The sequence below is a fragment of the Pteropus vampyrus genome, unplaced genomic scaffold, assembly GCF_000151845.1.
Source record: "Pteropus vampyrus isolate Shadow unplaced genomic scaffold, Pvam_2.0 Scaffold50, whole genome shotgun sequence".
Lineage (NCBI taxonomy): Eukaryota > Metazoa > Chordata > Mammalia > Chiroptera > Pteropodidae > Pteropus > Pteropus vampyrus.
Genome location: NW_011888831.1, coordinates 6,201,382 through 6,213,382, shown reverse-complemented (window position 1 = coordinate 6,213,382; position 12,001 = coordinate 6,201,382). Strand labels below are relative to the sequence as shown.

At 35.6% G+C, this 12,001-nt stretch overlaps 1 protein-coding gene and 2 non-coding genes across 4 annotated transcripts in view; all 3 read right to left on the bottom strand.

Moving 5' to 3' along the window:
• Window positions 1-12,001, bottom strand: part of SSH2 (slingshot protein phosphatase 2) — a 101,085-nt gene that overhangs the window by 48,947 nt on the left and 40,137 nt on the right. For both annotated transcript variants that reach the window (XM_011359912.2, XM_011359916.2), the window contains exons 3-4: window positions 9,495-9,559; window positions 1,148-1,269 (exon numbers count right to left, since the gene is read on the bottom strand). In XM_011359912.2, the coding sequence (XP_011358214.1) occupies window positions 1,148-1,269; window positions 9,495-9,559 (187 nt within the window). The remainder of the gene's footprint in view (window positions 1-1,147; window positions 1,270-9,494; window positions 9,560-12,001) is intronic.
• Window positions 5,919-5,987, bottom strand: LOC111739522. Its single transcript, XR_002780288.1, has one exon. It is a non-coding gene; the product is annotated as a small nucleolar RNA U2-30 (small nucleolar RNA).
• Window positions 6,186-6,266, bottom strand: LOC111739523. The gene has a single exon (XR_002780289.1). It is a non-coding gene; the product is annotated as a small nucleolar RNA U2-19 (small nucleolar RNA).

Genomic DNA, 12,001 nt, shown 5'->3' with positions numbered 1-12,001 from the left:
TAAATGTTTACTGAAAGGTCTGTTGCTGAGCTAGCACCAGAGGTTAAAACCATGCAGGAGGAAAAGCTTCCTAAATGTGGCTTACAATTTAGGAAGCCACATTTCAGAGCATACAATTAAGGGCTGTAACTGGTAAACAAAGTAACGACTCTGGCCTTGTGATCCTTATGAACCCACAAATTATTTTCAGGTCGATTGTTATGTACAAGCTCTGGTAAACACTAGTTTGGAAAACTTCTAGTGACAATGTGATCCGTCCCCCTCCCCCCAACCATCAGGACAATTAGAATCACTCTCAGTCTCCTCTTCTCTTTGTGGCTAAGATCTCCCAGGCCTGGGTCACACCCCTAGCTACACCACAGTTCCATTCTAGTCCTGAGCCAGGAAGTCAATGCTTTGAGACATCTGGCAGGATTTCCTGAGGCTCATTATCTAGAATGTAGAGATCTGCCTAGCAGCCACATTCCACAGTCTTCCCAAGGATTCTCCAGAAAAAGTGGGAATATAAAAAGGGAAAGCAACAAACCTTAGGGACACAGTAAAGCCAGGTTCTGTGTGATGTCTGATACCTTTAATCATATGATGTAACGTGCCACTAAAGCCAAAGGTGCATGATAATAAAAGGTTCTGTTTTAGAGTTTAAAGAATCACCCCCGCTCCCATTTTTTTTTTAACGCAGAATGAAAAATAAAGCAAAACATTTCATAAAGGCAAGGTGTAAGGCCATGGATAAATACAAGAGATTGGAGTTAAAGTGGGCTCTCTTTGAACCCAGGAGCCATTGGCACAATATCACAAAGGGTGTGTGCCCTAGAATCACCAAAGTGAATCTTTACTGCTTAAAATGAAGTTAACTACAAAGAAAACGCAGCTTTTTTTTTCCTCCTGGGGATATACATTTAAACCATTTGCTTCATAACATTACCACCTAAAGATGAGAAGAAGGTAAAGAATAGTGTCAATTAGAAACACACTACCAAAGACATTCATTAGACATTTTTGTTTCTCAAGATTGTGAGGATATTTTTGTGTTCTCTGGTTTAAGGCACTAAACTTTAAGAGTAGACCTGCCTAAGATGTTTTTGTAATAACTCAAAAGGCAACTGGAATAGGTTATTTAAAAAGGAGTCTTCTCATCCTCTCATACCTGTCATTAGAGGAGAAATCCATTCCGAGAACGATGCTTTCTTCAGTGTCTTGTCTACCATTAGTTGAAACCACTACCATATAGCGTGTTCGATTCTGGTAAGTACTTTCTAGCCTTACAGCCTGAAGGTTAAAAGACAATAGAGAAATTAAGAAATTTAGAAGCTCAATTTTAGATCATTCAATCTTAATCTTTTTTTATATCAGCATCTTAAAGCATACTCAGGGAGATAGCAGAACCCATAGTTAGGAGACTTAAATTCAAATCCTGACTCATGCATTAACTATAAAACCTTCAGTAAGTTACTAAATTAATTGACAGGAGATATAATACCTATCTCATTGAGTTGTTAGGATCATATGAAATAATGCATGCAAAGCTTACCTGCTTGACATAGAGTAAATGCTCAAAAAATGTTTGTGATAAGCAGTTTACAACAATTACCAGGGCATGTTCTAAAGCTTGAATCGGGGAATTTGAGGTTACATAAATGTAAACATTGGACACACAGATCAATATTCCATAAACAATTATAATGTGAAGTAAACTATTAATATTTAAGGAGATGCTCTATTGAAGTCTTACAGATTATACACTACTTTTAAAAACTAAAGCTTTTCTTTAGTTTCAGTAACAAAGAAATTACTTTTTCAGAAGCTTATATCATTTTTTGTCAAAAAGTTTTTTATTGTTAATTTATGATACTTTAAAAGGGCTTTTGGAAAATTTGAATATGGACAGGGTCTTAGATGATATTAAGAATTTACTGTTAATGTGATAATGACATTGTGGTTATGCCTCTTTCTTAAGTCAGGAAAAGACACTGAGGAAACTTAAATACATATTGCTACATGAAAGAGGCCAATATGTGTGCTAGATACCATATGATTCAAACTATATGACAATCTGGAGAAGGTAAAAGTATAGTCAATAAAATGATCATTAGTTGTCAGGGGTTAGGGGAGCACAGAGGATTTTGGGGGCAGTGAAATGACTCTGTATAATACTAAAGTGGTGGATGCATGTCATTATTAAAACCCATAGAATGTACAACACCAAGCATGAACTCTAATATAAACTATAAACTTTGAATTAATAATGATGTGTCAGTGTAGGTTTATCAATTGCAAGAAATGTACAACTCTGGTGGGAGATGGAGATAATGGGTAAGGCTATGCATGAGTGGGAATAGAGGGTATATGGGAAATCTCTGTAAGTTCTCAACATTGTTGATAGAGATAGATTCTGTGAATTTCAGCAAAATGATGTATAACAAAAACAGTTTTACTACAGGCTAACTGATATAAAGAAGAGTTATGCTCCTACAGTTTAATCTCATCAACATTTTTATGAAATGTTATTCGAAGACCTGCTGAACCTTCTGCTCAATATTTCTACGAATCTAAAACTGCTCCAAAAAAATAAAGTCTACTTAAAAAAAAAATCTGCTTAGAGGGTAGATCTGATATTAAGTGTTCTAATCATCTTCATCTTCATCATTATCATAATCATCATCATCATCAGTAGAGAGGGTTGGAGGGAACTTTTGGAGGTAATGGATATGTTTATGGCATAGATTATGGTGATGGTTTCATGGGTGTATATTATCTCCAAACTCATAAAGTTGTATGTATTAAATATGTACAACATTTTCCATGTTGATTATACCTCAATAAAATGGTTAAAAATGTTCCAACAAAGAAAGGAAAAAAGAAGGGGACAGATGAAAGAAATCTGGTAAAATGTTGATAGTTATTAAAGCTGAGTAATGGGTTCATGAGGATATATTTTCTACTTCACGTGTTTGGAAATTTTCTTAAGAAACTCAAAAAGATACTTTATATACCTTAAAAATAAAGTAAACATTCATTCAAATATTTACTATATATCTACTGTATATACATACAATCAGAGTACAATTGCTGAGGATTCAAGGGAGGAAGAGAAAGAGCGCACAGTCTAGTTCACTCTTCTTATTATCTATTAATAAAAAGCCAGGAAAATGTACACTGGAGGCAATTTCCTCTGTATAAAATATGCCGTCTCCCATTCCTTATTTCAGAAGAGAAACAGAGTTCCAAACCCATCAACTGGCTCAAGACATTTGTCAGAAATTTGACAAAAATTTCTATTTGGAATTCTTCCAGTGCTGCTCTTCTCGGAATCTCTTTCCCCTCACATCAGTCACTATTCCAAAAGTGGCCAGGCAAAGAAAAAAGACATAGTTACACAACTCAAATGACCCAGTTAGCAAGGCAGAGGTGAGATTCCCCGGGCTATCTTTTTGACTCCATTCTGATATTCCTAGGAAAAGCCAGGGAAGCACTAACAGTAGAAGTGGCTACATTAAAGCCTGTTTCTAGTAAGAGCTGATGGGAGAAGAATGTAATGTCCACCATTCTGATTCCAAGTATGCAAGGTAGAGAGCTGTACTGCTGGCTCTATGTTCCATGACGTAACAGAGCATTTTAACATAAATTAACTTGTGAGAAGCTAAGAGGAACTAATATTTAAGTTAATGAAGGTCTAGCCCTAGTGGGCTGAGACCAAGTGGGCATTATACACATAGAACGATGGACAGGAGTAAATGCACAGGAGGACTGGGAGGTAGCACTGACTCTCTTGATTCTAGAAATGATTGACAAAATATTAAACTAACCAGAAACCCAGTGCAAGTAAACTAGAGTTTCTTATAAACAAGATGTCAGATATTATTATATATCTAAACTTGGGCTTGCCTCAGCAAGCTTTGAGCTAACTGTTCAGTTTCCTGAATATATTAAAGGCTCTTTTATCCTTGGTCAAAGCTTTGAGAATTTCTGGCAAGGCTCAAATACAAATGGCATGGGAACGACTGAACTGTGCTTCTGATAATTTATCCACAGCTTCTACACCAACTGATTGGCTAAGTTGAAGCTGATAAAAGGAAAAAAAATAACCTCCGTAAGTACTAACTATAATGCAAGTTATCAGGCTAAGTTAGCAAGTAAGCAGCAAGAGTTTCTTTGTGGTACTCAGTATAAACACTAGTTGCCTCCTTTTAAAAAGTGTAGTTGGTGTATTTTTCTTTCTTTCTTTCTTTCTTTCTTTCTTTCTTTCTTTCTTTCTTTCTTTCTTTCTTTCTTTCTTTCTTTCTTTCTTTCTATCATCTATCAATCAATCAATCAATCAATCAATCCATCATATTAAGAGCATTTCAAATGTTTGGCCTTCCCTTGCTTAATTTAATCACAAGAGAAGACCCTAAAACTAATGGGAAAAGTCCCAGTCATCCCATACTGACTTAGGCTTGAGTAACTAGCATATCTCAGAGTCACTGAATTTTAAGCTTCTTAGATGGAAGAACAGCATTTAGAGGTTTTGGGATTTGATCACGGACTTCTAGATAGTACCTATAAGTAATTATTAAATTCTTCCTAAAGGGAAGTAGAGCTTTATTTAATCAGGAGGTCAGGAGCCATGATATTAGTTCGACTCTTATATCCTAATTAGAAGAATGAAATGAACTTTTTTACAGAAAAAATCAAGTAATGTCAGGGGATGGAGCTGAGGCTTCAAAATTCCTTTTAAGCTTTAAGATTCTAGATTAAAGAATTCAACAAAATTTTAAGAGCTACATCATAAAGAAAAACCTAATATCTACCTTGGTCTGAGGTTCATTGCATAGTCCTCTGTTGGGGAGAAGATTAACAAAATCTAATAATTTAATTCGTCAAGCCGATCGGACAAATGTAATTTAAGGTGGTAGTTTGTACCTAATACACTATTATTAGAATTGGCAGCAATTCCAATGTTTCTGCAGTCTCCAGAATTTACATGGAATAGATGACTTGAATAAGACAATGATTCAGATGCATCTGATTAGCTAACGTCCTCATTGAAAAAGATACTACTGAAGTTTATTCTAATTGTCCAAACAAAACAATAGTTTGGATTTTAAAACTTGGCAGCAAAGGCAACTGAGAGAATTATTCCAAGAAAGTCCATTTACTATCTAAATTTAGAATCCTACTACAAGTTTCAGGTGAACTGGATCCTGCAATCCTTGAACTGAGGTAGGTCTAGGAAGTCATTTCCTGACTCTGCTTTATTTCTGAGAGGTAAGAATCTAATCTGCTTTCAAGTTCATCTACCAAAAAGTGATGTTAAAATTTTCCTCAGTAACTAATTTAGATGCTAAATTTGATTACAAGCAGTTCACAAACACTATCTGACATAACTTTTCTTTTCAGCATCATCTAATATCAGAAAATACTCCCCTCTAAGCTTACAGTGCATCTTTGCCTTTAATTTTTTTTCCGCCAAGAGTCTAACATCATGTCCCCGCATGCAATGTTTATCCTCAGGAAGCCACATTATAAAGTCTCAATGTCTAGACAGGCAGCTCACCCAATCCATCAGAGAGAAAGGTTTCAAAAGTATGTAAATATTAAATTCTAGCCAAAAGAACAAAGCAAAGTCAATATCTAAAAATTAAGAGAGACTTCAGATATGACACTAATAAAGAATACTGTCTTCAAAAGAAATAGAGCTTGAGGGAGTCTCTGGGTTTTATTTTATTTTTTTAATCTATCATCATGAAATTCTTACATTTAAAAAAATCTGACATATTCTGTATAGCCATTTAAAACAGATTTATTTACTGATATGGAAAAATATCCATGATAAAGTGTGAAGAAAGCAGGTTATAAATAGCACATTTTCATCTCATTTTTGTAAAAAAACAAACCCCCCCCCAAACCATACACTTTTATTTTCTTTCTTTTAATTCTGAGCTCAGATCAAATACAGAAACCTTCATAGTTATAAAGGTCAGTAGTAAGACATTTTCATATTGCTCAAAATTACTTAGACTTTTATACACATATACCCCTCCTCAACAACCTGATTTATCCATTGCTGAGTCCTCAGTTACCACTGTCAGTTTTACACACACACACACACACACACACACCCACACACACACACACACACACACACCCCTTCCTCCCTCTCAGACATAAGCCCTTACTGTTTAAAATTACTTTATACTTTTGCTTCTCAGGACTACAGATATCATGCATTTGCTAGATTAGAAAGGTATTCTGATGCTCAGATTTAACTATTTTTGTCACTGTCCACTTCAGTAAGAGTAGATCTCAGAGAATTTGACATGTATGATTACACACACACACACACACACACACACACACACACACACACACACACACACACACACGTGGCTAGAAGGACACTTATCCAAAGAGCTAAGAATGGTTTTCTCAGCATATAGGATACAAAGTAATTTTTACTTTGTTCTTTATCTCTTGCTGTACTGTCTGATTAAAAAAATAATAATACATTTATATTTAGAAAAAAAATCTATTTCTTTTTAGGAAAATAATCAATGTACTAAAAAAAGAAAAACTCATTTTCTTAAACTCTTCTGCAACATACTCAAAAACTCCTACTTGTATCTTACTAGCACCTCAGCTCTGGTTAAAAACATTAGTTGATGTTACTTCAAATGTCAGGAAAGTCCTTAATTTCCCAGTCTATTTTTTAATTAAATAAATGGGTCTTTGGGAGTGTGCAAGAGTATTATAAAACCACTGTCTTCACTGCACCAGCTAAGTTTCCTAAGTACTATAGTTAATGTTTGAGACTGTATTTTGAACACAGAGTTCTCTGGAGGAAATACTGTTTTAGTCGTGTTTTCAATGCTAAAGCAGAATGTGGGATTTGGTGACTGAATTTGTTGGGTTATCAAAAAATTAAAGGCAGGACTTTCAGTTGACTATCAAACTCTTAACCTTATGCACAAGTCCCAGTATGAGAGTTTTAGCATTCCAAATTTAACTCAAGACAAAAGGCTTTGCTTTGAGTCTACAAATGCTCCTTTCAGTTAGAAAAGTGCTAATTTGTCCAAAGCTCACAATGTATTCACTCATTTTCTTAAAGATGACTCACTCAATAATCTGAAGCATAATGACTATGTGTTTGTAACAATTCAAAACAACTGTAAAATGGCCTGTCATTTGAACTCTGAATTAATTCAGAGGCATCAGTTACATTTTCTGAATTTATATTTTATAAATGTAAAGCAGTTGAAATTGCTTTTAGCAGAGAAAGAAAAAATTGAATTGCCAATTCTGCCTTCCTAACTGCTTTCTTAATGCTCTCCCATGGCTCTTGTGGTTAAAATTATTTTAACATTTAGAAGTACAATCCTAACTCCAGAGGTTATCAATGAGAAAAAGATAAAGTGAGTAATAAATGTCAGCTTTAGTTCTAACAAACTACAAAATTTTTGGAAACTATCAACAAATGTGTATCGGACATCCAATATGTACAAGTAACTGTTAGTACAGATTTAGAAGAATTGTTCTTGAAGTGTGACTCCTGAACCAGCAGCATCAGCATCACTTGGAAACTTGTTAAAAATGCAAATTTCACTGCCTCCCCCTCCCCAAACCAAACTCTTCAGGTGGAGTCCAGCAAGCAGCAGTTTAACAAAGCTCTGCAGGTGATTCTGATGTAATCTAAAGTTTGAGTATCACTATTTTGGAATATTAATGCTGTGAGAACTGCGCCCACTTTGTTCACTTATAAATAAGTGTTTAAGATAGAAGTATATTAAGAAATATAGACACACACCCTCCCAGATTTACCTAAAATTTACATAAGTGTATAATGTTACTTAAGGATTAGGATATAAAATAATTATGGAAGGATTTATTTCAATTCTTTTAAATCTCAAAGAAGTTTCTCAACAAAAATTAGTGGCCATGTCAAGGAGGCGATAGAGGCAGCATTTGAGAGAGAGAGAGAGAGTAAAAAAAAAAAAAGAGAATTTACACAGAATAAGTGAATGAAGAATCAGTAATTATTAGAATTCAGAAGCCTGATCAACTTTCCATAGTCATTCTTGTATTCTATTCTTTATTTCTCTTCTTATACAGAAAGCGGAGATTAACTATTTGAATGTAGCATGTGTATGGATATCCAATTTTCAACTTACCCCCAATCTAGAAGGGCTCATCACCACACATCTGGATTACTGCAATAACCATCCAATGGGCTTCCCTGATTAAGATGGCCACCTCCTCCCCTCTGTTCTATATTAGCTTCTAAGGAAGCTTTCTTAAATACTATAGCTGTCCCAAGTCATTCCTTGGCTCAGAAACCTGTTATGCTTCACTACTTACTGAAGAGGTAGAGGTACCACCTCCAGGTATTAATCTAAAGGGTCAGGTAAGGAATATAAATGAGTAAAGTAGGCCATGTGAATTATAAATGAGTAGAAATACTTTTCACTTTCCACAAAGAAACATGCTCATCTCATTTTTCTTTTCCTATTTCTATTAGATATTCTACTATAAGAAAACTGAAGGAATGATGACAAACAGTGACATTTGGTTTTAGTGTCCAGGAGAAAATAGGGTATGGGGATTATGGTAAACTACGAACCCAAGCCACCAATGCCCTCTTCTCCATGGCGAGCAGAGTCTGGCATGAGAATAAGGTCTCAGTGTTGCCAGCATTTTTGATTTTTGAAGAAAAGCCCCAACTGTGGATTTTTATGTGAAGTCATTGAATTTAAAATTCTGGCTGAGATTTTTAAAAACCCAAAACATCGTGTGGTCCAAACAAAACATATCTCTGGCCTATGGGCTGCCAGTGTGAAACCTCTAGTTTAGAGTATTAAGTCCCTACTTGCCTGCCTTGTTTTCTGGTATCTTATCTTCCTTATAGTAACAATAATTCCCATATTTAGGCAGCACTTTATACTCTTCAATATGCTTTCATGTCTATTTGATTCTCTACACTGTGCGAGGTAGAAAGGAGATGGGAAAACAGGCACAGACAGGCTTAGTAACTTGTCCAACATCAGATGAGTAGTAAAAACTGATGCCTAGGTCTCCCAACTCTGAGACCAGCACAAAGCCCTGGTCTTGTCACTCTCTTCTTGTCCCTTCCTATACGGGCTTTTTCTTCAGTCGTGTCCTCATCTAGAATGACTGTCTCTTGTTTTTCTGCCAATCTAAATCTCATCATCTTTTAAGACCCAGCTCAAATTCTACTGTCCACACAAAACCTTCCTCAGTAAGGTCAAGTCACCAAGTTTTCTCTTTTCTGAACTTCAATTGCTGTATAGTCAATAACTTACAAACTGGCGCCAAGTCTTGAACCATCAAATTATTTCATGTCATTTCACATTAGCTTGTATCCTCAATTACATTCTAAGCTCTCTGATGACAGGGACATGCCATTCTTTTCTATTCTACAGAGTTCCTGGAACTGCTTAATGTTCACTACTTTAGACAGTCTTTTGAGGAAGAAAGTTATAATGATACCGCTAACTTACCAGCCTGATGTTGTCTTCTGGGCGGAGTAATATGAACATTGCTTGGAGATGCTGTTGGAGATCACCTGGTGAAATTTACAAAACAAAGGATAATTATCCTCCATTGTAATATCAACAGGGAGGATTCCTTCTACTCTAAAGACTTGTATAAAAGAAAGTTCCGGTTCACTGAAGGACTTTACAGTAGACACAAATTGGGTGTCTTAATATGATTATTGACTTCTTTTTTAATGGGAAGAATGGTAGCCTGCATCCCTATACATTCACTTTTAGTCTATACTACATTAAAATTTGCTTTGCGTTTGTGCTATAGAAGGTACACTTGAAACTAATCTGTTTTGTACTATGGTGGATGTTGATGAGAGTGGTGGTGAGATCTGCTGGGCAGATACAACACTAGCTGTGCTTTCAGGCCCACAGAAGGTAACAATGAAGGAATCTGCCATTCGTATTTCTGTAATTGTAATCTCCAGTGGCACTTAACCTAAGAAAATTTTTAGATTCCCCCTAGAATAATGTCAATGGTTTAATTAGTGGTTGATATTAAAATGAAAGTATTAAATATAGCAGATATCAAGGGATATATATGGTGAATATATTATTAGGTGCTTTAAAATGACCAACCAACTGTTCTTATATACAAAACTAAGTTGCAATTTCTTTGTATTAAACTATTATAGATTTCCTCATATTCCCTATTCTGCACTAGGAAATCTGAGGCTGTGGCTAGTAGGAGATAATTAGATAATGTGCTGTCATAAATGATGACAATCAGAGAACAAAAACCTTCATTTCTGCCCATCCAGGTCCAGTCCTTTTTTAAGAGTCTAAAGTGACTGACATAGCCACATAAACATCATGGATGCCAGTGTAACCTGTTCTCACATTGGTCTTGGTACCCACATGCATAATTTTCCTCTAAGTAACTTCATAGCTGTTAATTATGAGATGAAATCCAGATATATGCATGAAGTGGAGAAATGTAAGAAGAAAAAAAAGTAGGTTGGCAAACAGGTTTGTCTAAGAGGTCGGCAAGTCTGAAAGCCTTTTCTTTTTTTTCACCTTTCCTTCTAGAGAATAGTTTTTGTTTGTTTGTTTTTGCCTTTCTTCCTCACCCCTCCCCCTCCCCCTTCCATTTTCACTGCTGGCTTCTGACCAATTCCATTTTTGCAGACTCTTTCAACTTTCAAAATTAAAAAAGAGAGTCATTATGTTTGGCCAGGTCCATTCTACTACATTTCAAACCCAGAGACACTCTAAGTCTCACGAGTAAGAACCAGTGTGGGCTTATAGCTATAAAACCAACAGAAATGAAAACAATCCAACACAAAATCTTGTACACAAATGTTCACAGAGCATTATTCATATTAGTCAAAAAATGGAAACAACTCAAATGTGTATCAATTGATGAATAAATAAAATGTGGTATGTATACCCATACACTGGAATATTATGTTCATAAAAAGAAATGAAGTACTGATACATACTATAGCATGGATGACCCTTGAAAACATGCTAAATGAAAGCAGCCTGTCTCAAAATATTGTTTATATGGTTCTTTTCATATACAATGCCCAGAATAGGCAAACCTATAGAGATGGTACACTAGTGGTTGTTTAGGGCTGGGAGGGAGGGTGGGGGATACAGGGAGTGACTGCTAATGGATATTGTATTTCTTCTTTGGGGTGATGAAAATGTTCTAAAACTGGACTGTGCTAATGGTTGCACATCTTTCTGTGAATATACTAAATTCTGGGACTATACTAAAAAAATCACTGAATGTATACTTTAAATGGGTAAATTGAGTCAATTATATAGTATGTGAATTACATCTCAATAAAGCTGTTAAAAAAAAAAAAAGGACCCAATGTGGGGAGACAAAGTATTAGGTGTAAACAACGAAGAATGACTAGAGTAACAAGTTACAACTGACTTAAGTAGCTAAAGCTTTTTAACAAGTTTCCTTCTGTTCTATCAGGACAAATAACTTGAGGAAAGGATTGTCAGGGTGGAGAACTTCTGGAGAACAATTTCTGGGCAAACAGCAGCCCTAAGTCCCCACTCCAAGCACTACTGGCCCAAAGATCCGGCTGCCGTCTCTGAAGGTCAGACAAGAGTCAGGGAGGGAGCCCTGCCTCTCCCACAGCGAAGCTCCTCTTGTAAGCTTAGGTATGTGGAAGCTCCGGGTTGTTAGTGGTGAAAATATTGTCATGAGAAAACTGGATATTTTCTATTGAGAAACTGTTCTTCACAGACTAATAGAAGAAATATAGTGGTACCATCAAGATCCCTCCCTTGGAGTTTTCTATATACTTCACTGAGAGTAGCTAAGTTTCAATTTCAGTTCGATTTTTAAAGATTTTTTGCTATTTCCCTTTAAAATGTTAGCAGATATTCACTCATAATATCATTTTTTGATTATAAAAAATTGTTTGGATATTTCAAATGAAGCCCAGATAAGAAATTCTAACCAGTTCAAGAAACATGCATAAGAAAGTACAATTAGA